The sequence below is a fragment of the Hyla sarda genome, chromosome 1, assembly GCF_029499605.1.
Source record: "Hyla sarda isolate aHylSar1 chromosome 1, aHylSar1.hap1, whole genome shotgun sequence".
Taxonomy (NCBI): domain Eukaryota; kingdom Metazoa; phylum Chordata; class Amphibia; order Anura; family Hylidae; genus Hyla; species Hyla sarda.
The window spans coordinates 223,367,344-223,393,476 of NC_079189.1; the positions used below are offsets into that span (position 1 = coordinate 223,367,344).

Here is a 26,133-nt window from a genome sequence, read left to right on the forward strand (position 1 = left end):
GGCACAGTGCGTGTCAGTATAATACCAGGGGCACAGTGTGTGTCGGTATAATACCAGGGGCACAGTGTGTGTGGGTATAATACCAGGGGCACAATGTGTGTGGGTATAATACTAGGGGCACAGTGTGTGTCGGTATAATACCAGGGGCACAGTGTGTGTCGGTATAATACCAGGGGCACAGTGTGTGTCGGTATAATACCAGGGGCACAGTGTGTGTCGGTATAATACCAGGGGCACAGTGTGTGTCGGTGTAATACCAGGGGCACAGTGTGTGTGTCGGTATAATACCAGGGGCACAGTGTGTGTGTCGGTATAATACCAGGGGCACAGTGTGTGTGTCGGTATAATACCAGGGGCACAGTGTGTGTGTCGGTATAATACCAGGGGCACAGTGTGTGTGTCGGTATAATACCAGGGGCACAGTGTGTGTGTCGGTATAATACCAGGGGCACAGTGTGTGTGTCAGTATTTATACCAGGGGCACAGTGTGTGTGTCAGTATTTATACCAGGGGCACAGTGTGTGGCAGGATTCTTCTCAGGGGCATGGTTTGTGGTAGTATTATAGTCTGGGGCACAATGTTTGGCAGCTTTCAGGACATACTGGGAACAGTAGACTTAAATACTCCACACTTCAGTTGCTTATTTTACCATGTGACTTAACTCCTTGGGGACGGAGCCCATTATAACTCTAAGGACGGGAGCATTTTTTGCAATTCTGACCACTGTCACTTTAAGCATTAATAACTCGGGGATGCTTTTACCTTTCATTCTGATTCTGAGATTGTTTTTTCGTGACATATTCTACTTCATGTTAGTGGTAAATTTTTGGCGATACTTGCATAATTTCTTGGTGAAAAATTACAAAATTTGATGAAAAAATAGAAAATTTAGTATTTTTCGAACTTTGAAGCTCTTTGCTTGTAAGGAAAACTGACATTCCAAATAAATGATATATTGATTCACAAATACAATACAGTGACCCCCCCGACCTACGATGGCCCCGACATATGATCAAATCGACTTACGATGGCCTCTCAGAGGCCATCGCATGTCGATGTCAGCATCGACATAAGATGCTTTTTTATGTCTGGGCCACAGCATTAAGTGCTATCCGGCAGCACAAAATGCTTAAGCTGCTGCCGGATAGCAGCTGAATGTTCCCCGTGTGGTGCGGTAAGTATTACTTACCCCTCCACGATGCTCCGGGGTGCCCTCCGGGTCCAGCGCTGGTCTTCCATGTGTCGTCTCGGCCCTCTCGGATGACATCAATACGCTGCTGCGTACGTCATCCAATAGGAATGGCGTACGCAGTGGCGTAATGACGTCGCTACGCAGGCCCAGTAAGGCCTTGCAGAAGATAGCGGAGGACCGGAGAAGAGCCCAGCGGAGGCCCGGGGACACCATCGCGAGCGGCGGGGACAGGTGAGTACAGCTTCCTATACTTTACATTGCACGAATCCCTCAACATACGATGGATTCGACAAACGATGGCTCGTTTGGAACGAATTACCATCGTATGTTGAGGGACCACTGTATGTCTACTTAATGTTTGCATCATAAAGTTGACATGTTTTTACTTTTGGAAAACAGAGGGCTTCAAAGTTCAGCAGCAATTTTCCAATTTTTCACAAAACTTTCTAAATCTGAATTTTTCAGGGACCAGTTCAGTTTTGAAGTGGATTTGAAGGGCCTTCATATTAGAAATACCCCATAAATTACCCCATTATAAAAACTGCACCCCTCAAAGTATTCAGAATGACATTCAGAAAGTTTGTTAACCCTTTAGGTGTTTCACAGGAATAGCAGCAAAGTGAAGGAGAAAATTCAAAATCTTCATTTTTTACACTCTCATCTTCTTGTAGACCCAGTTTTTGAATTTTTACAAGGGGTAATAGGAGAAAAAGCCCCCCAAAATTTGTAACCCAATTTCTCTCGAGTAAGGAAATACCTCATATGTGTATGTCAAGTGTTCAGAGGGTGCAGTAGAGGGCACAGAAGGGAAGGAGCAACAATGGGATTTTGGAGAGGGAATTTTTCTGAAATGGTTTTTGAGGGGCATGTCACATTTAGGAAGCCCCTATGTGCCAGAACGGCAAAAAAAAAAAAAAACACATGGCATACTATTTTGGAAACTACACCCCTAAAGGCACGTAACAAGGGGTCCAGTGAGCCTTCACACCCCACAGGTATTTGACGACTTTTCATTAAAGTCGGATATGTAAATGAAAAAAAAAAAATATTTTCACTAAAGTGCAGTTTTCCCCCCCAAATTTACAATTTTTACAAAGGGTAATGGGAGAAATTGCCCCCCAAATTTGTAATCCAATCTCTTCTGAGTATGGAAATACCCCATGGTGGGGGCGTAAAATGCTCTGCGGGCGAACTACAATGCTCAGAAGAGAAGGAGTCACATTTGGCTTTAGGAAAGCAAATTTTGCTGAAATGGTTTTTGGGGGGGCGTGTGGCATTTAGGAAGCCCCTATGGTGCCAGAACAGCGCAAAATACCCACATGGCATACTATTTTGGAAACTACACCCTCAAGGAACGTAACAAAGGGTACAGTGAGCCTTAACACCCCACAGGTGAGTGACTAACTTTCGTTAAAGTGGGACGTGAAAATGAAAAATTAGATTTTTAACACTGAAATGCTGGTGTTACACAAAACTTTTCATTTTCACAAAGAGTAATAGGAGAAAATGCCCCACAAAATTTGTAACCCCATTTCTCTCGAGTAAGGAAATACCTCATGTGTATGTAAAGTGATCTGCGGGTGCACTAATAGGCTCAGAAGGGAAGGAGCAACATTGGACTTTTGGAGAGCGAATTTTGCTGAAATGGTTTTTGGGGGCATGTCTCATTTAGGAAGCCCCCATGATGCCAGAACAGTAAAAAAAAAAAAACACACATTGCATACTATTTTGGAAACTACACCCCTCACAGAACTTAATAATGGGTGCAGTGAACATTTATACCTCACTGGCATCAAAAACGAATGACCATGGATTCAGGAGTTTGTCTGGCGCAGAGAGGAACCATCAGGCAGCCAAGTAAAATCAATGGATTTATTAAATGCAACGCGTTTCGCTGCGCATGCGCAGCTTCATCAGGCATAAGAGAAGGCTGGTAACAGATATATATACCTCCAGGAATTAACCATTAGAGTACTTTTTGAAAGAGTTGTTGCATAAAATTACATATCCACATATGGATGTGACAATATATAAAAAATATAGAGAAATATAAATAAATATAAATAGACAGACAACAGTCACAAAAATAATAATAAAACAATAATGTAAAAGCACAATGAAATCACATAAACATGTATATATAATATAATTATCGCACGTGGTGTGAATATACCCCACATGAGACTTAAGCAATCACACCGCTTAGTCACCGTTGCGGCATTCAACAACGCAAATTGAATATTATTTCAAAATATATAATATAGAAAAATATGGACCTATAAGATGCTATGTGTGTTAGTTCAAAGAGTAAAAAATTGATTTGTATATCGCTGCATTATTTAAGTGGGTAATGACAGTATAAAAAGTAAAATGAACAGTGCGGTAAAACAAATCGCAACTGACCCGAGGGTGACATATGAACACTACTTAAAAGAAGTGAGAAAAATTAACTAGAATAACTAGTGCGGTATTGAATACAGCACCCGGCAAAAACGCAGGGTGTGAATATTCGTAAAAAGATCAAAATTTACAAACAACAAAAAAATAAATAAAAGATACAGAGGTTTCTGTATGCAAAAAAGAAAAGAAAAAAAAGAAAGAAAAGAACTTGGATAATAAAACGTAAAGGATAATAGATAAACAGTGGGGCACTCCAGGGTAAACAGCACAGAAGGAACAACAAAAAAAAAGGGGTAAAGATGTAATATTTTGGAGATTGATCCATTAGAAGAAATGGAATATTATAGACCCTAATTTATCACATTATTTAACTGTATCGATACATTCATTAAAACCTTGAGGGTGCAAAGTATGTAATTTGTGAATCCAGAAGGATTCACGATTATTTAATCTTTGTATTCTGTTAGGTAAATGAATAGGGATAGTTTCTAAAATGATTAATTTCAAAGTTTCAGTATTTTTTTGATGGTGAAGAGTGAAGTGTCGGGACAGACTATGCAACAAAAAACATGTTTTATGTTCCATCTGTGCTTGTTCATCCTGGAGCGTACCGTTTGTGTGGTGCGGCCGACATATTGGCGGTCGCAAACACAGGTTAATAGATAGATAGCAAAAGTGGTGTCGCAATTTAATGAATCTTTTATTTTAAATGTTTGTTGTGTGGAATAAGAAGAAAAAGTGTCAGTTTGGATGATCCATTCGCAACAAAGGCAGCGACTTTTTTTACAAGGGAAACAATATGGTTTAAAGGAACAGATATTCTGTGGTGTAAGATGTTCGGAAAATCTACTGGGGGCTAACAAATTGCTAAGATTTTTAGAACGTCTGTAAGTGACATTAGGAACTGGGGGAATTATTTGAGTTAGAATTTTATCATTTTGAATAATGGGCCAATTCTTAGTATTTTTCTAATATTAGATGCCTCAATATTGTAATTTGTAACAAAATTATATCTAAAGGGGTTATGAGACTGATTGGAACTAGATTTTTTGGGAATAGATGTAACCAAATCAGATTTGTTTTTTATCCTTCACCTTCATATATGCCTTGATTAAGAGCGATTTAGGATAGCCCTTCTGTATGAAGCGTTGTTTTAAAACCTCAGCTTGAGAAATAAAATCTGAATCAGAAGTACAGTTTCTGCGAATTCGTAAATACTGGCCGAATGGCACCCCTCTTAGCCAGCTTGGATAGTGTGCACTGTCGAACTGCAAGAAACTGTTAATATCAACAGATTTGAAAAAAGTCTTAGTGGAAATAGTGCCATCGACTGTTTTATAGATATCAAGGTCTAAAAATTGAATGGAGCTTTCTGCATAATGCATAGTAAATTTTATGCCCCATGTATTAGTATTCAGCTCATGTATTTCTCTATATTTTTTATATATTGTCACATCCATATGTGGATATGTAATTTTATGCAACAACTCTTTCAAAAAGTACTCTAATGGTTAATTCCTGGAGGTATATATATCTGTTACCAGCCTTCTCTTGTCATGCCTGATGAAGCTGCGCATGCGCAGCGAAACTCGTTGCATTTAATAAATCCATTGATTTTACTTGGCTGCCTGATGGTTCCTCTCTGCGCCAGACAAACTCCTGAATCCATGGTCATTCGTTTTTGATTTTACTCTTACCCAGGAGGGCTGCAGTGGACCTTCTTCTATATTTCTTCTGCAATTTACCTTGTTGTGTGTGGGCGCACAACCAACTTTGGTAAGCGGCTTGGGAATTACCGTCCCCTACCCCCACTAACAAGATCTACTGATCCCGCACATGAGGCGCCTTCCTCCCTCTCTCTAGATTTCACTTACATCGGTTGACCGCGGTGTGGATTCCACAAGAATCATTCCTAGAAGTGCTGCTCTCACGGGATACTCCTTCCACCATTGTGGTTATATATCCCTTGTTGGGATCACCTATCGCTTTGGACTCTTCGATTAGTAGGACTTATTATTTCCTGCATTGTGTTTTTTCACTGTATTATTATTTTTATAATCTATTTAGTTATTTTGTTATATTTTGTTATTCTATTATTATTTTTCTACAATATTTTTATTTTATTTTCTTTAATTTTATTTATTATTATTATTAATTATTTTTTACTTTTCATTGCTATTTTTTATTGCTCTCCTTGCTTTGGCATGGAGTATTTTCCTGATCGTGACCATGTTAGGAACTCCTTGATCAGCCAACTCTTAGGTGCGGTAAAAATTAACCCTGCACCGCCCGGTGGCTTTGTTCCAGGAGCCCTCACAGAGAACGATCTCACAAAATTGACGGCTCTATTTAATGATTATGAAAGTTGTTGTAAGTCTGAATTGCAGCACAATCTAGATGTTTTATTCTTACAAAGATAGCTTAATGATAATTTCACCCCGAGGGGTCTGAGATTACCATTTGAATCCTCCTTTCCTGAGGATCCTCTTTTTACTAAAGAGTGGGATGAGTTTATGGAAAATTGTTCAAGGGGACTTGTTACTCGTCTCCTGGACAAAATAAATACATTAGTCCTCTATTATCGGGACAAAGCTTGGTCTATTAAAAATACTCTTTCAACCTATTCGGGTTGTTCTGAATATCACAAACTTGAGGGACTTTTATCTAATAGATTACAAAAACTGGAGATCGAAACCATAAATAAAAAAGTACATAAGTTTAATCGTGACAAACAGGATTATATGTGTGGCCAAATACATAAATGGCCAAGATATAATCCTCAGAAACAAATGTCTAATAATACTTTACCCTCTAAAAAACAGGAAAACCCAAATAATTCCATCTTGAAAACATCTTCTATCACTCCCTTGGGGACTGATAGAAGATTTGAACATAGCAGAACCATAGTAAATTCAGCTCGTGCTAATTCCCAACATTCTAACTTAAAAAATTCTAATAGTAAGAAAAATCAAATTACTTCTGAAACCAAATCATTGGCTAATAAACCTTCTATGTCTGCTACTAATGTCAATGCAAGTTGTAGCCAAAAAGTCACTACCATTACACAGATCACTCCTGCTAATCCTAACAGTAATGTTCCTAACAATACTACCACTAATACTCCCTTATCACTAGACAGACCAGCACCTAATATGGTCTGTCCTTTGCTTCCTCCACTTACTTTTTCGGATCCTTGTCATGGGTTGGACTTGGGTCCCGGGGCAGTGGGGGGTCTCTATGTTGGGCAGCCCTGTAAGTCTCTCGACTGCTCCATCGATTCCTCCCTCCTCACGGTACACGAGGTTTCATTGTCTGACATGAGTTCCACACTTATTGATAGTTCACAATATGACACTTTTGACACTCCAGGGATTTCTACTCCTGCCTCTACTTCTTCATCTTCTTTTTACAATTGCCCTCCCACTACAGATGCCACTCTAGCGTGCAATGCCAATTTGGATGTACGCTTACGCACGATCACTCAGTATTACCCTCTCATAAAGACATTAAATCAAACACAATCCATAAAAAGAAAGGAAAACCCAGAGGTTGCAGAGGAGGTCAAAGAAAACGCCACCCCACCTCTACAACTATCTCAAAGACAGAAAAATTAATAACAAAAAAGAAAATTTTTTAATTTATCTAGCTATATACTTTCTGAAAATGAAACTAATTTACTTGCGAAGGGGCTTTCTTTTTGTCCTGCTGTACGTCAGAATGACTTTCAGTTATTCTTAGATTTAAATGACTTTATTCGTAGATTAACATAGAGCCGTCATTTTTTTATCCAGAACAAATCTGATCATCAAACTATTAATACCCCCCAAATTTCGAATTTGGGAGTTTGTAATTCTAGTATTGGTAACATTTCAACTCCCGTTACCACACCAGTTGACATGACTCCAGCTCGTCATGTACTAGTAAAACCCAAATCTTCGTTTTACCCTCTACACAATCGTGGCAGCCATCTTGAGACTTTTTACCATATGGTCATGCAGGATTTTACAAATTTATGTGATAAATCTGTTATTTTTAAGGAGAATGATAATTTAACTTCTGCTGAGAGAACTGCAATTAAATCCATACAGAACAATAAATCTATTATTGTTCGTCCTGCAGACAAAGGTGGGGGGGGGTCGCTGTTTTGAATAGGGCTGATTATAAAAATGAAGCCCTCAGAATTCTATCAGATCTTAAATATTCTACCCCACTTTCCAATGACCCTTCCCCTCTTATTTTTTCACAATATTGTTTGCTTATAGGTGGAGCTGTAGAAAATCAATTGTTGGATAAAAGGGAGCACACATTTCTCAATATTAAAAATTATAATTTACCTATTTTTTTATTATTTACCCAAATTACAGAAATGTTTAATTAACCCCCCTGGTAGACCTATTATTTCTGGTATTGGTTCGATTACTGCAAACCTTTCCCATTTTATAGATTTATTTCTCCAACCTTATGTTCTACATTTACCATCCTATTTGAGAGATTCAGCTCATTTCTGAATTACATGCCCTATCCCTACCCCCTCATTATAGTTTCCTTACCCTGGATGTGTGCTCCCTTTATTCTAACATCTCCACTGATTTAGGTGTTCCTGCAATTAGACATTTTCTACAAGAGGACCCCTCACTAAACCCCAGTCAGTCAGAATTCTTACTGGAATCTATTACATTTATTCTTCTTAATAATGTCTTTGAATTTAATCATACCATTTATCGGCAGAACAGGGGCTGTGCCATGGGGACTCGATTCGCCCCCAGTTACGCTAATTTGTTCATGGGGCGATTCGAGTCCCTAATTATGGCACAGTCCCTGTATTTTAAGTCTGTTTTTTTCTTTCGTCGTTATATAGACGACCTCTTCTTGATCTGGGTAGGTACCAAACATGAAGCTGACCTCTTTGTACATGAGCTGAATACTAATACATGGGGCATAAAATTTACTATGCATTATGCAGAAAGCTCCATTCAATTTTTAGACCTTGATATCTATAAAACAGTCGATGGCACTATTTCCACTAAGACTTTTTTCAAATCTGTTGATATTAACAGTTTCTTGCAGTTCGACAGTGCACACTATCCAAGCTGGCTAAGAGGGGTGCCATTCGGCCAGTATTTACGAATTCGCAGAAACTGTACTTCTGATTCAGATTTTATTTCTCAAGCTGAGGTTTTAAAACAACGCTTCATACAGAAGGGCTATCCTAAATCGCTCTTAATCAAGGCATATATGAAGGTGAAGGATAAAAAACAAATCTGATTTGGTTACATCTATTCCCAAAAAATCTAGTTCCAATCAGCCTCATAACCCCTTTAGATATAATTTTCTTACAAATTACAATATTGAGGCATCTAATATTAGAAAAATACTAACTAAGAATTGGCCCATTATTCAAAATGATAAAATTCTAACTCAAATAATTCCCCCAGTTCCTAATGTCACTTACAGACGTTCTAAAAATCTTAGCAATTTGTTAGCCCTTAGTAGATTTTCCGAACATCTTACACCACAGAATATCTGTTCCTTTAAACCATATTGTTTCCCTTGTAAAAAAAAGTCGCTGCCTTTGTTGCGAATGGATCATCCAAACTGACACTTTTTCTTCTTATTCCACACAACAAACATTTAAAATAAAAGATTCATTAAATTGCGACACCACTTTTGCTATCTATCTATTAACCTGTGTTTGCGACCGCCAATATGTCGGCCGCACCACACAAACGGTACGCTCCAGGATGAACAAGCACAGATGGAACATAAAACATGTTTTTTGTTGCATAGTCTGTCCCGACACTTCACTCTTCACCATCAAAAAAATACTGAAACTTTGAAATTAATCATTTTAGAAACTATCCCCATTCATTTACCTAACAGAATACAAAGATTAAATAATCGTGAATCCTTCTGGATTCACAAATTACATACTTTGCACCCTCAAGGTTTTAATGAATGTATCGATACAGTTAAATAATGTGATAAATTAGGGTCTATAATATTCCATTTCTTCTAATGGATTAATCTCCAAAATATTACATCTTTACCCCTTTTTTTTTGTTGTTCCTTCTGTGCTGTTTACCCTGGAGTGCCCCACTGTTTATCTATTATCCTTTGCGTTTTATTATCCAAGTTCTTTTCTTTCTTTTTTTTCTTTTCTTTTTTGCATACAGAAACCTCTGTATCTTTTATTTATTTTTTTGTTGTTTGTAAATTTTGATCTTTTTACGAATATTCACACCCTGCGTTTTTGCCGGGTGCTGTATTCAATACCGCACTAGTTATTCTAGTTAATTTTTCTCACTTCTTTTAAGTAGTGTTCATATGTCACCCTCGGGTCAGTTGCGATTTGTTTTACCGCACTGTTCATTTTACTTTTTATACTGTCATTACCCACTTAAATAATGCAGCGATATACAAATCAATTTTTTACTCTTTGAACTAACACACATAGCATCTTATAGGTCCATATTTTTCTATATTATATATTTTGAAATAATATTCAATTTGCGTTGTTGAATGCCGCACCGGTGACTAAGCGGTGTGATTGCTTAAGTCTCATGTGGGGTATATTCACACCACGTGCGATAATTATATTATATATACATGTTTATGTGATTTCATTGTGCTTTTACATTATTGTTTTATTATTATTTTTGTGACTGTTGTCTGTCTTTATATTTATTTATATTTCTCTATATTTTTTATATATTGTCACATCCATATGTGGATATGTAATTTTATGCAACAACTCTTTCAAAAAGTACTCTAATGGTTAATTCCTGGAGGTATATATATCTGTTACCAGCCTTCTCTTATCATGCCTGATGAAGCTGCGCATGCGCAGCGAAACGCGTTGCATTTAATAAATCCATTGATTTTACTTGGCTGCCTGATGGTTCCTCTCTGCGCCAGACAAACTCCTGAATCCATGGTCATTCGTTTTTGATTTTACTCTTACCCAGGAGGGCTGCAGTGGACCTTCTTCTATATTTCTTCTGCAATTTACCTTGTTGTGTGTGGGCGCACAACCAACTTTGGTAAGCGGCTTGGGAATTACCGTCCCCTACCCCCACTAACAAGATCTACTGATGCCGCACATGAGGCGCCTTCCTCCCTCTCTCTAGACCTCAATGGCATTTGACAGATCTTTGGAACAGTGGGCTGTGCAAAGGAAAAATTACATTTTTCATTTTTACGGACGACTATTCAAAAAATCTGTCAGACACCTGTGGGGGCGTAAATGCTCACTGTACCCCTTGTTACATTCCGTGAGGGGTGTAGTTTCCAAAATGAGGTCACATATGGAGGGGGTCCACTGTTCTGGCACCATGGGGGCTTTGTAAACACACACAGCCTTCAATTCCAGCCTAATTCTCTCTCAAAAAGCCCAAGGGCGCTCCTTCTCTTCTGAGCATTGTAGTTTGCCCGCAGAGCACTTTACTTCCACATATGGGATATTTATATACTCAGAAGAAATGGGGTTACAAATTTTGGGGGGCTTTTTTCCTATTACCCCTTGTGAAAATGAAAAATTTGGGGTAACGCCAGCATTTCAGGGGGGAATTTTTTTATTTTTTTATTTTCATGTCCAATTTTAACAAAAATTTGTCAAAGACCTGAAGGGTGTTAAGGCTCACTATACCCCTTGTTACATTTTGTGAGGGGTGTAGTTGCCAAAATGGGGTCACATGTGGGTGTTTTTTTTGTTTTTTGTTTTTTTTTGCGTTCATATCAGAACCGCTGTAACGATCAGCCACCCCTGTGCAAATCACCAATTTAGGCCTCAAATGTACATGGCGCTCTCTCACTTCTGAGCCATGTACTTCGCCCGCAGAGCAGTTTACGTACACATATGGGGTATTTCTGTACTCAGAAGAAAGTGTTAAAAATTTTGGGGGTCATTTTCTTCTTTTACCTCTTGTGAAAATGAAAAGTATGGGGCAACACCAGCATGTTAGTGTAAAAATTTTTAATTTTTTTTTTACACTAACCTGCTGTTGTAGCCCCCAACTTTACCTTTTCAAAAATTTGTAGTGCAATTTCTCCCGAGTACGGAAATACCCCATATTTGGCCCTAAACTGTTGCCTTGAAATATGACAGTGCTCTGAAGTGAGAGAGCACTATGTGCATTTGAGGCCTAAATAAGGAATTTGCAATAGGGGCGGTTACCTACAGTAAAACCCTACAGCAGTGTTTCCCAAACAGGGTGCCTCCAGCTGTTGCAAGACTCCCAGCCTGCCAGGACAGTCTATTGCTGTCCGGCAATACTGGGAGTTGTGGTTTTGCAACAGCTGGAGGCTCCCTTTAGAAAACACTGCCGTATGTGACTTTTTTTTCGGAGGGGACGGACGTGTAAGGGGGTGTATATGTAGTGTTTTACTTTTAATTATTTGGTAGTGTAGTGTTTTTAGGGTACATTAACACAGGCGGGGATTCACAGTAAGTTTTCCGCTGGGAGTTTGAGCTGTGGTGGAAAATTTGCTGCAGCTCAAACTTGTAGAAGGAAACCCACTGTAAACCCGCCCGTGTGAATGTATCCTGTACATTCACATGGTGGGGGCACCCCAAACCTTCAGCTGTTACAAAACTACAACTCCCAGAATGCACTGACAGACCGTACATGCTGGGAGTTGTAGTTTTACAACAGGTCTAGGCACACTGGTGGGGAACACTCTAGTTCAGTGATTTCAACCAATGTGCCTCCAGCTGTTGCAAAACTACAACTCCCAGCATGTATGGCCTGTCAGTGCATTCTGAGAGTTGTAGTTTTGCAACAGCTGGAGGCACAGCTGTTGCAAAACTACAATTCCCAACATGGCCAGAGAGTCAGGGATGCTGGGCATGTAGTTCTGCAATATCTGGCCCTTCAGATGTTGCAGAATTACAACTCCCAGCATGCCTGGACAGTCTGGGCATGCTAGGAGTTGTAGTTATGCAACAACTGGGGAAGAACAGTTTGGAGACCGCTAAGTAGTGGTCTCCAAACTGTAGCCCTCCAGATGTTGCAAAACTACAACTCCAAGCATGCCAAGACTGTCCAGGCATGCTGGGGGTTGTAGTTCTGCAGCATATGAAGGGCCAGATATTGCAGAACTACATGCCCAGCATCCCTGACTGTCTGGCCATGCTGGGAATTGTAGTTTTGCAACATCTGGAGGGCTACAGTTTAGAGACCACCTTATAGTGGTCTCCAAACTGTGCCTCTTCAGATGTTGCAAAACTACAACTCCCAGCATGCCCAGACAGTCAGTGCATGCTGAAAGTTGTAGTTTTACAACATCTAGAGGACCACAGTTTAGAGACCACTACACAGTCTTTGGCTGTGTGGGCATGCTGGGAGTTGTCATTTTGCAGCTTTTAGAAGGCCACAGTGAAGATCACTTACTGCAATCTTCACTGCAGCCTTCTCCGCTGCACTTTCCGGCCGCTGCTCCTCCTGCTGCCGCCGCTGGTTGCCGAGTAAGTCGGGCCAGTCATCCCGGTCCAATCACCGCCCGGCGAGTGGCAGTGATCGGAAATGCCGAGGGCGTATGGATACGCCCTCCGTCCTTAACTGACGAGACGCAAGGGCGTATGCATACGCCCTCCGTCCCCAAGGAGTTAATAATAGGGTAGTAATAATGATCTACAAGAGGCAGCATTTATTGCATGGCACTAAGGCGGCTAAGTGTGAACCAGGTGTTAGCGTTTAGCCCGAACCTTCACCAGATGGCAGACCTGGATAAGCAGACCCATACAAAAAATTGTTGAGTAACTCTGCTGTATACAATACAATTAACATTTATCCAATTTTTTTTTCCTTTCTTTCTTTGCAGTCTGATACCTCAGGGGATTATGGGGAAGCCCTGCTAAAGCTGTGCGGAGGTGATGACTGAGATGGAACATAAATGAGAAAAAAAAATGAAGAAAAATAGCTAATATTATTAGAGACACTTTTTTTAAAAAAAAATTGTTTTCCTGCTGCATGTTAACACCTTTACTGCAGAACAGCTGCTAAATAAACTCTGTATTACTGTAATTGGCTACACTAAAATGGTGTTCCAACACTATACTGATGTACTCCTATTGTGTTCTATATTTTGACCAATGTTTTCTACAATAGCAAGAGAAATCAGGAGTGAATAAAACACTTTGTTCATAGCATTTGATATCATGTTAAACCTTATTATACTCCACCCCATTTAAAGAACACACTTCTCACAAATTTGAAGACACAAGTTATTTTGTTCATTGCTTGCAGCAAAATGTCATAAGTATACAGTTTGGGATTTTCACGCCTATTAGTTAGGACTTCCTCTTTCACCCCTTCCTATCCTGCTTTTAAGAAATATAGTTATACCCCATAAATTAGTTAATAAATCACATGCTAACAGGCTTAGATTTGTAGCAGCAATTTTCAATGAAAATTTCCAACATTTTCAATACGCCGCTACGAGCAGCCACACAGTTAGATCAGCGAGTGCACAGTGACATTGCGTTGCAGTGTACTCCGACATCGCGGCTGCTCCACGATGTCTGTAATGACATGTACACTACACATGGCCTCACCTCAAAGTAATGTGTAGTGTACTCAGACATTGTAGCTGCTCTGCGATGTCAGAGTGCACACGCCGACTCGCAGGCCCTCTGTGTGGCTGCTCGTAGCGGCAGATTGCAAGGTGGGGGAACGCGGGTGGCAACAGCTGGAGGGAGAAAATGGGTCAGGTCACTGGCGGATGAACAGGATTTCGGAGCATTTCTAACCTATTAAACATTACACTTTAACTTTTTATTTTTTATTTTTTTTTAAACGCAAGATGTGAACAAAGCCTCTCTCACCTATCTCACCTGTCTCCAGACTGTGTACAGTCATCTATATAGCTTGCAAGGAGTGAACTAGTGGAGGTAAGTAGTGATGCTGTGCATCACTACTTAACTTCTTACTCCCTCTGGGCCAGATGCACTGCACCTAACCCATGGATAGGTACCCTGAAAGCAGAGGCAAAACTGCCAAAGGGTTGAAAAAGCTATTTTCACAAAAATGTGATTAAATAAATAAAACTCAGGAAAAGTGTGCCGTTTGTTTTTCTAGTAAAAAAACAAAAACGCCAAAATGACAAATGCCAAAAGTTGTGTTGAAGCGTAGCCTAGTACCTAGTATAACGTAAAGCAAAATGTGCAGAGATTTAGATCAATAAACTATGGGTTTTAATTGGTGGTCCTAATCATCTCTCCATGTATGGTCCACCCACTTTTAATTTAAAGGGATATTCCGGCCCTTGACATCTTATCCCCTATCCAAATGATAGGGTATAAGATGTCTGATCACTGGGGGCCCGCCACTGGGACCCGCAGCAATCTCTGTGCAGCACCCAGCATTCTGTCAGGCTGCTCCTCAAGTCTTGGAAACCTCTGAGTTTCCGGTACTGGAGACGTGACACCACGCCCCCTCCATTCATGTCTCCATATATGTCAATTAGGGCTTTGGCGCACTCGGGGCTTTATGTTCTAGTCCAGACCACTGCCCTCCATCTCCACCTGACCAACAAGTCTGTTCTTTGGTGCACTTTCACAGCCAAAGCAACACTGCTCGCCCAGACCACTCCATTCCTTTCCTAACCAACAAGCACTGTCTTTGGGGGGGGGGGTTGTTAAGCTGAGTCACTGGTAGAGAAGGATTTGGGTGTACTTGTAGATCATAGACTGCAGAATAGCATGCAATGTCTGGCGGCTGCTTCTAAGGCCAGCAGGATATTGTCATGTATCAGAATAGGCATGTACTCGAGGGACAGGGACCTAATACTACCCATTTATATAGCATTGGTATGGCTGCACCTGGAATTTGCTGTTCGGTTTTGTGCTCTGGTTCATAAAAGGGATGTTGTGGAGCTGGAGAAGGTGCAGAGACGAGCGACTAAACTAATAAGGGGAATTTAACATCTTAGCTATGAGGAAAGATTAAAAGAATTACATTTGTTTTGTCTTGAGAAGAGACGTTTGAGGGGGCATATGATCAATGGCCCATACAAAAATTATGGGGGAAAACTGTTCCAGGTTAAACCCCCTCAAAGGACAAGGGGGCACTCCCTTTTCTCAAATGGCGACACGCCTTCTTTATCATAAGAACTGTGAATTTATAGAACAGTCTACCTCAGGAACTGGTCACAGCATGAAAAGGAAAACTTCAAAACATGGGTAGATACATTCCTAGAACAATAGAACATTAATGCTTATGCAGAAATATAAAATCATATCCCTTCACCTTCATCCAACCATACCCCTTCTCTACAATTCCTTCATTGAACGTGATGGACGTATGTCTTTTTTTCAACCATACTATGTACTTAGCTGCCCCTCAGCAGTGACTGGTCACTGCGGAGACAACACTGTTACTGCGCGCATGCAAGATCTTGTGTTGGCCTTGGCTTCATGTCACTGCTGATAGGTGGCTAGTGCTTCTTGGTCAGGCAGGGCCAAAAGTGGTCTGGACAAGCAGAGTGGTGCTTCGGCCACAAAAGTGCACCAAAGATCTAATTAGCATAAGGAATAAAAGGCATAGTTAGTACAGTTAAAAAAAATTACATGTCTATCAAATTCAACCTAAAGGAGGGGAGATGGATATAGGGTAGGGGATATGATTCTATATTATCCACTGGGTGGGGGAGTTTAAAGCTATGCCCATTGTGTGGGATATAACAAAATAAACCTAAACTTACCGCCAATGCTCCCGTGGTGCCTCTGGTGTCCTGCAGCGATAGTTTTTTTTGAGCTGCAGAATGACTGGGGCCCAGGAAGCACCAGCAATATGACACATTGATGTTAGTGAAGTTATGACGGCTCCCTGGCTATTGACCTTTTTGACTCTGCTGCTGCATGGGTTAGAACAATGCAGTTTTTGTAGCGTGGGGGGTTGTATCTCCTTTAAAACCCTTAAAGAGGTTTTCCAGGATAAAAAAAAGCTATTTTCTTAAATTAAAATGCCACCCCTGTGCTCAGCTTAATCCCATTAAAGTGAAAGGAGCCAATAATACCACACCCAACAGGTGTGGTTCTGTTTTCAGAAGAAATTAGCTCTGTTTTTCTATTGCTGGATAACCCATAAATATATATGGTGGGGAGTTTGCAAGAGTTCATAGATATCAGGTGTGAGCAGCCTGCTCACCTTACTGCCCGGCCAGTGCGCAAAATTGTGTGGATACACCGTGGATGAATGTAAAAGAACGAAGGCTTTCAGCACTGCTCTTTCCCCTCAGAACGTAGACTTTATTGAGATAACCTGACAGGGAACACGGTGACTCGTTTCGGTGCGATCACCGGACCTTAGTCATACAAGTACAAACTTTAAAATCCAGAGTCTTATATACAGGGGGTGGAGATAACAGAATTCCCACACCTGTAGAGCTCCAGTATCTTAACCCCTTACATACACAGTAACATAGTTCATAAGGTTGAAAAAAGACCAGAGTCAATCTAGTTCAACCTATATCCCTAATGAGTCCCTACTGAGTTGATTTAAGGGAAGGCAAAAAACCCTCATACTAGAGGTAAAAATTCCTTCCCGACTCCAAATATGGCATCAGTATAAATCTCTGGATCAACATACTGTCCCTATAAATCTAATGTACATAACCATCAATAATGTTGTTCTCCAAAAATGCATCCATACCCCTTTTGAACTCTTTTACAGAGTTCACCATGATCACCTCTTCAGGCAGAGAATTCCACAGCCTCACTGCTCTTACAGTAAAGAACCCCCATCTGTGCTGGAGTAGAAACCTTCGTTCCTCTAAATATAGAGGATGCCCCCTTGTTATAGATACAGTCCTGGATATAAATAGATCATGGGAGAGATCTCTGTACTGTCCCCTGATATATTTATACATAGTTATTAGGTCTCCCCTAAGCCTTCTTTTTTCTAAACTAAATAACCCTAATTCTGATAATCTTTCTGGTTACTGTAGTCCTCCCATTCCCCGTATTACTCTGGTTGCCTGTCTTTGAACCCTCTCCAGCTCCACTATAGTATTCTATGTGTGGTCTGACTAGTGATTTGTATAGTGGTAGAATTATTTCCTTGTCATGGGAATCTATGCCCCTATTGATGCACCCCATGATTTTATTTGCCTTGGCAGCAGCTGCCCGACACTGGTCACTACAGCTAAGTTTACTATTAACTAAGACCCCTAAGTCCTTTTCCACGTCAGTCATCCCAAATGTTCTCGCGTTTAATATATAACCCCGTCCAGGATTTTTCTTCCACATGTGCATTACCTTACATTTATCATTTATAAACCTCATCTGCCACTTCTCAGACCAAACTCCAACCTATCCAGATCCATTTGTAACAGTTCACTGTCCTCCTATTGTATTTTCCGCTTTACAGAGTTTAGTATCTTCTGCATAGATTGCTACTTAACTATTCTACCCCTCTTCAAGGTCATTAATGAATATATTAAATAGAACAGGACCCAAGACAGACCCCTGTGGTACCCCACTAGTAACAGTCACCCAATCAGAATAAGTACCATTAATAACCACCCTCTGTTTCCTATCACTGAGCCAGTTACTTGCCAACTTGCACACATTCTCCCCCAGCCCAATCCTTCTCATTTTATGCACCAATCTTTTATGTGGTAATGTATCAAATGCTTTGGAAAATTACAGATATACGACATCCAGCGATTGCCCCTGGTCCAGTCTGGAGTTCACCTCCTCATAAAAGCTGATCCGGTTAGTTTGACGGGACCAATCCCTCATAAAGCCATGCTGATATGGGGTCATACATTTATTTTTATTAAGATATTCCAGAATAGCATCCCTTAGTTTAACCACCGTTGTATGTAACTTGTTTTAGGATTTTCTAACAGTTCTGTAATTCCCGGGGTCACATTTTGTCCCCTTTTTTTAAATATTGGCACCACATTTGCCATGCCCCAGTCCTGGGGAACAGTCCCTGTTACTATAGAGTCCCTGAATATTAAAAATAGAGGTCTGTCTATTACATTACTTCATTCCTTTAGAACAAGGGGGTGTATGCCATCTGGACCTGGTAATTTTTCTATTTTGATTTTTTTGTAGGCGGCACTGTACTTCTTCCAGGGTTAGACAGGTGACCTGCACTGGGGAGTTTACCTTATCTCGCTGTATTTCACTTGGCATTTCATTTTCCTCGGTGAATACAGTGGAGAAGAATTTGTTTAATATATTTGCTTTTTCCTGATCCCCGTTTATAATTTCTTCCTCATCATTTTTCAAAGGACCTGCACTTTAGTTTTTGACCTTTATGCTATTTATATAGTTAAAGAACATTTTGGGGTCCGTTTTTTTAATCTGTGGCAGTGAGTCTTTCTGTCTCTATTTGCGGCTTTTATCTGTATTTTACATATATTAACTTTTTCTCTATAGCTTTTTAATGCTTCTTCACTGCTGTTCTGTTTTAGAAGTTTAAATGCTTTATTTTTGTCATTTATTTCCCCTTAACATTTTTATTCATCCATATTGGTTTTCTTTTATTTCTGACCCTTTTATTCCCATAGGGTATATACATCCTACAGTGAGAATTTAAGATTTTCCTAAAAGTCTCCCATTTAGTGTCAGCGTTCATATTTTTGAGGACATTATCCCATTTTTTATTGTTCAGGGCTTCTGAGTTGATCGAACTTTGCCTTCCTAAAGTTCATTGTTTTTGTGGCCCCTTGAGAGATTCCCTTATTGAAGAACAAGTTATAATGTATTATATTATGATCACTATTTCCTAGGTGTCCTTCTACTTGCATATCAGTTAATCAGGTCTGTTGGTTAATATTAATTCTAGTAGGGTGCTCCCTCTGGTCGGGCCCTGCACCAATTTGGGACAGATAATTGTCTTTAGCTATAGTCAGAAACCTCTTTCCTTTATGAGATTCACAGGTCTGTCTCCCAGTTTATATCAGGATAGTTAAAGTCCCCCATTATTATCACATCATTCTGATTTGCTGCCTTGTTTATTTGCCTCAATAATTGATCTTCTGTCTCTTCCATTATGTTTGGTGGCTTATAACAAACTCCTACCAGAATTTTTTTTATTTTTATCTCCATATATATTCTACCCATAATGACTCCACATTATCATTTCTCTCCCATATGTCGTCCCACAGTGCGGCCTTCGACTCACATAGACAAACTCCTCCCCCTTTCTGATTTGTCCAATCCTTCCTGAATAGACTATATCCCATATATACTCCAGTCGGCACTACCACCCAAGTCCTGGCCAGGATTCACATGCAACCCCCTTTATATATGCACTGCTACCACAGCTGTGTGAAAGTCTGTACGAGTGGTGCTCTATTCCAAGAATGCTGCAGCTGAGTAAGTCCGTAAAACAAAGAAGGAACGAACGGCTACTCTCTGATCCACGGTATGTTTATTCAGAACAGGTGCATAGGACAAACATGCACGTTCACAGCAGGAGCGATGTTTCGCGTTTGCACACTTCTTCCGGCTCACTGGTATGACGTCAGCTCTGCGTTGTAGCCATGGCAACCATTACACAGATGCCGGCGCATGTGCACCAAAGCGCTGCTTCATGACAGATACAATACAAATAATAGTAAGTTAAAAAACAATGCAGGGTAATTATACACAGAACGGTGGAGGAAATGGCATATTTACAGGAATACACTCATGTCCTTTTTATCATTTACCCCAGGTGGTCCCAGAGCTTTGGTTCTAAGGATCCAGGCCGATTCTTTCTGCAGATCACCACCATACCTTGGTACTTGAACAGTCTCCAGTCCTGAGAAAACCAACACATCTGGGTTACCGGCGTGGACATTCCTGACATGCTCTATTAAACGTGGGCAGCCATGATCTATATCCTTGTATGTTGACCGCCCAGTCACAGCTATCGTCCAACCAGGTCTCTGTTCTACCCACTGTCATAATTTTTTTCAGACATCAACCACTCCAGTTCCTGTTTTATTGGACAGACTTCTGGCATTAGTCATCATGCAATACAATGGTGTATGATTTTTCTTCCTATGAAGCCTATCCCTATTAACTATTTTAACCCCTCCCTCTGCTCTACCTCTAGGTATATTACTAAGTCCCCCCTCTATGTTACGTTGTAGGTTTCCTCCCCCCAGTCCCTAGTTTAAATACTTCTCCACCCTTCTAGCCATCTTCTCCCCAAGCACAGCTGCACCCTCCCCATTGAGGTGCAGCCCGTCCCTACGGTAGAGCCGGTATCTGACAGCGAAGTCGGCCCAGTTCTCCATGAACCCAAACCCCTCCTTCCTACACCAGCTTCTGAGCCACTTGTTTACCTCCCTGATCTCCTGCTGCCTCTTTGGTGTGGCTCGTGGTACAGGTAATATTTCAGAAAATACTAATACATGCCTTGGAGGTCCTTGCCTTAAGCTTGCAGCCTAAGTCCCTGAAATCATTTTTAAGGACACTCCACCTACCTCTTACTTTGTCATTGGTACCAATGTGTACCATGACTGCTGGGTCCTCTCCGTGAGTTACAAGAATGTAAAGAAAACAGGGCCTACTGTGTATTGTCTAAGATCACTACCCCCAGATATACAGAGACGGAGATATCGTCCTCAGATACGGAACTTGGTGAGGTAGAACAGACAGGTTCTAGAGGCAATAGAGGAAGAGGGAAGGGCAAATATCGGTCACGCTGTCCCAGAGGCCCATCACGTGGAAGAGGTGATTCAGACAGGAGACGATACAATAACTCAGAATGGTCTGGAGAGGGCTCTTCATTTTCCTCCTCTGTTGCCCCACTTTTTTTAGGGGGGGGGGGGGACAGGGAGGTAAATCTGGACCCTTACCCCACAAGCGTGAGAGAAAACAGACAATGAAGGATCCTCAGTCAGGGGGCTCATTACAAGTTGTGAATTTATCTCAACACATGCTGACGGATTGACAGGTGGAGGTCCTGGGCCGGGGATTATTATTTGTACCTACAGTCAAGTTTGACCATTTTACCTGGACCAAGGATCTCCACCTATTTGCACGTAAATTAAAATGGCATACATTTCACAAAAATCGTGATAGAACACAATGCCAGGAGCTAGGAATAAACATAAATGAGCTACCTGCAGTGAGGGATCTTTCTGCTCTCTTGGATGATAATATCAGCGATAGGGGAGAGGGTCCATTCACTATGTGTAAACTAAAAAAATAAGTATTTTCCTCCCATTGGTGAAGTACCCTGCGTGGATGTCTAATCTTCTTAAGTACTAATCTTCTTAATGACAGGTCTACATATGAGATCTTACCTAAAGATCCCACTAATGTATACAAACAAGAGTTATTAGCAGTCCTGAATAAAGCCAAGGGGAATAATCTCATCAGTGAATCAGAACACCAATTTTTGTTGCCCAAAACGCTTACTGTCCCCACATTCTATGCCCTCCCAAAAATCCACAAGGGGGTAACCCCCCTAAAGGGGAGACCTATAGTGGCGGGCATAGGGGGTTTGGGAGAGAACCCGGGCATTTATATTTACCAAATACTTAGAGAATTCGTGGTGTCCCTTCCGTCATATACACGGGACACCATGGACCTCTTACAGAAGATCGAGGGTATCACTATTGATGAGGGCACTTTGCTTTCTAGTATTGACGTGGAAGCTCGATACTACACAAGATAGGGCTTAAGGCCATAGCACATTTTTTGTCCTTCAGAGGAACCCAAATGAAACCTCATAATGACTTTGTCATAGAACTGATGCGCTTCACGTTTACCCACAATTACTTCCTGTTCAACAACAAATATTTCCACCAGCTCAGAGGGACCGCAATGGGGAGCCCTAGTGCCCCCAGTTATGCGAATCTCACTCTGGGCTGGTGGGAATCCACTGTGGTGTTTGTGGGTGACAGTGAGCGTGCCCTTTTATGGGCGCACTTTATTGATGACATTTTCATCCTTTGGCAGGGTAATACTACACAATTTGAGGAGTTTGTGGGACAACTAAACCATAATTCCATAGGTTTGGCCTTCATGTACTAATTTCATAAGACTAAATTACCCTTTTTGGACATTTGTATACATAAAAAATCTGATGGTACTTGACATACCACTATATACAGAAAGAGTACAGCTACAAACAGCCTCCTGAGGTGGGAGAGCTGCCAACCTGGACCTCTCAAAAAGGGGATCCCGCGGGGGCAGTACCTCCGCCTCAAGAGGAACTGTTCTGATAAAACCGATTTTGTGAAGGAAGCACAGGACTTAAGGCGTAGGTTTATTAATAGAGGATACCCAGATTATGTTTTGCGGACGACCTACCACGATGCTCTAAGAACGCCCAGGGAATCATTACTCACACCCAAACAATCGGATAATATGGCTAATCCTACGAGAGTTATAGCGACCTATGACACTGGTGCCACACACGTGGGAAATTTTGCAACGCCACTGGAACATTCTCCAGATGGACCCTGACCTCAAAGAGATCATTACTGATTTTACACAGATTTCTTTCCGGAGGGGGAAAAAATATTGGGGACATGATCACACACAGCCATCTGTCCCCTAATGTTTTAAGTAGGACCACCTGGTTGAATAGAGGACCCATACCACCAGGGAATTATCCATGTGGCCACTGTAAAGCCTGTCCCAACCTGATGAGAGCGAAAGAATTTGTAAATGAGGTCACGGGTAGGAGGTACATGATCCGTGATTTCATTAACTGTAATACACGAGCATGATCTATTTGGCGGTGTGCCCATGTAAAAAGAAATATGTGGGCAAGACTTTCAGAGAGATAAAGAAAAAGATGTTGGAACATCTAGGAGACATCCACAGAGAGAGAGATACCCCACTTGCCCGCCACATGAATCACGCCCATAGAGGTAATGAATCACAAATACTCCGGTGGAAAAACAATTTTTTTTTTAATCAACTGGTGCCAGAAAGTTTGTAATTTTTGTAAATATTTGTAAATTACTTCTATTAAAAAATCTTAACCCTTCCTGTATTTATTAGCTGCTGAATACTACTGAGGAAATTCTTTTCTTTTTGGAATGCTCTCTGATGACATCACGAACACACTGCTCTCTGCTGACGTTATTATAATAATAAGTCTTTATTTATTGTTGTTCTTAGTGGGATTTTAACCCAAGGCCCCAGCACTGCAAGGCAGCTGTGCTAACCACTAAGCCACCATGCTGCCCTTAGCATACATCTGCTATGCACGGTTGCTAAAATGGACAGAGATGTCAGCAGAGAGCACTGTGGTCGTGATGTCATCAGTGTTCCAAAAAGAAAGGAATTTCCTCTGTAGCATTCAGCAGCTAATAAGTACTGGAAGGATTAAGATTTTTTAATAGAAGTTATTTACAAATATGTTTAACTTTCTGGCACCAGTTGATTTAAAAAAGAAAAAAAAATTGTTTTACCACCAGAGTACCCCTTTAAGTTATTGGGCCTTGAAAAGATTGACCCACCTGCAAGAGGAGGAGATTTTGATAGGATCCTCTTGCAGAGGGAATGCAAGTGGATATATGAACTAGGCACCGTCTCTCCCAATGGCCTGAATGACCAATTAAATTTTGCCTGTTTCATATAAGTGGTCCCCTCACTTTCCGGTGACATATAGGAAGTCAGGTAAGACCCTAGTGGGTCTAGAAGATAGAGTGACCGATAGATTTGGGTCATTCTAGGTCAAGTAGGAGGCACCAGTGTGGGGCCGCCCTTTTTAGGGCGTTCAACTCCGCCTAGGATTAGGGAAACAGATAGAGTAGGGTTAGTTAGGCTCCCTAGGGCCATGACTAAATCCCTTCCCATCCCCAGGCTAGGTACCCCGAGGGGGCCACTGTACACTAGTGCCAATAGCGCACAATCAGTGTTATATACCATGTTACTATGATAGTCTTTTTCCGCGCATATGTTTGGCCCCAGTTGCATGGATTTATTGTGTGGGGTGGGATCTCACATTGGTAACCTTGGAGCATTGATAATATAGGGTACCCTTTAAACTAACAGGGACCCTGATTTTTCATAGGTACTTTGTTGTTTTTATAATGACTACATTGATAGTTAATATCTATATCATCTACTATGTGGGTTTTAACATGGAGACAGAGCATGGTGATACAAAGAATGCGGGACCCAGTATCCGTATAATGAGAAAGGATACGCTATTACTCGCTCGATAGGATTCATTTTGTCTCCAAGTTAAAGTTATATTATTATGCGAATGTAAACTGACATACTTTAGAAACCCACTTAGAAACAAGACACAAGGTAACTCATGAGGACTCGCCAGCTATAATAAACATTACACTACTGGTTTGTTATGTTTTGTTACCTGTAGTTGGTTATATAGTAACTTAGCTAGCCGCAATCACTATTGCAATCTTCCGGTCTCTTACCAGGCACAGCGCTCGGGACTTAGCTCCGCCCCCTGTATGCGTCAGTAGAGGGCGTCGCTTGAGTGATGTAGTGTCGGGGCGACAGGATATGACGCCAGACGCCGGCATTCTCGCATGGTGAGCACAGAGCAGCCGACATTATCAGTACGGCTCCCCGCCACTGCGGGTACGTGCCCCATCCGAGACTCCATACTGGTGATGCGACGGACAGCAGTGAGTAGCCTTCTAGCGGCGTATCAGCTAGATTTTTCTGCAGGTATTCCGGACCCTGAATAGTAATAGGCATGTTTATGTGTTTGTTTTCCCCCCTAGGTGATGGGCATTTAAATCGGGACTGTAAGTACAGTACCCAGCACTATTAGGATTGGAGTCACCATACATTGGGCGAAATCTATTGCTGAAAGGTTCTTTTTCTTATCTTTCTTACAGGTCCGGATTGTCACCACTAGTTGTCATATCTGTCGCAACTTTGAGCACACCTGTTGTAGTGAGCACTATGAACGAGTGTTACTTTATAGTATAAATAGTGAGCACTGAGTATCGGGTGCCACTTATTGATCTATGATACCTTAATATTTGAGTCATCTACATGCATAAGTTGTTTTGATCCCCTGATGACGCTCAATATTAGAGCAGAAACGCATAGGGATGTTGCGATATTTGCTGTGGTCTGTATAAAATCCATTCACTAGTGGTATGAATCTTGGTATCAGTTTATTATGATTTTGGTGTTGGTATTATTATACACATTATGATTTAACCCCTTAAGGACGCAGCCCTTTTTCACCTTAAGGACTGAGCCCTTTTTCGCAATTCTGACCACCGTCACTTTACGAATTAATAACGCGAAAACGCTTTTACCGAATATTCTGATTCTGAGAGTTTTTTCGTGACATATTCTAATTTATTATGGTGGTAAATTTTCGTCGTTAATTGCATCCTTTTTTGGTGAAAAATCCCCAAATTTCATGGAAATTTTAAAAATTTAGCATTTTTCTAACTTTGAAGCTCTCTACTTGTAAGGAAAATGGATATTCCAAATAAATTTTATTTTTCTTCACAAATACAATATGTCCACTTTATGTTGGCATCAATACAATGGACATACTTTTGCTTTTTGAAAAAATTAGAGGGCTTCAAAGTAGGGCAGCAAAAATGTCATGAAAATTGCTAAATCTGAAGGGACAGAT

General features: G+C 40.9%; 1 protein-coding gene across 1 annotated transcript in view; it reads left to right on the top strand.

The window, feature by feature from the left end:
• Positions 1 to 13,737, top strand: part of ANXA3 (annexin A3) — an 86,032-nt gene extending 72,295 nt beyond the window's left edge. The window contains exon 13 of the mRNA XM_056568809.1: positions 13,412 to 13,737. Coding sequence (XP_056424784.1) covers positions 13,412 to 13,471 — 60 coding nt within the window. The 3' untranslated portion in view covers positions 13,472 to 13,737. The remainder of the gene's footprint in view (positions 1 to 13,411) is intronic.
• Positions 13,738 to 26,133: the final 12,396 nt, after the last annotated feature.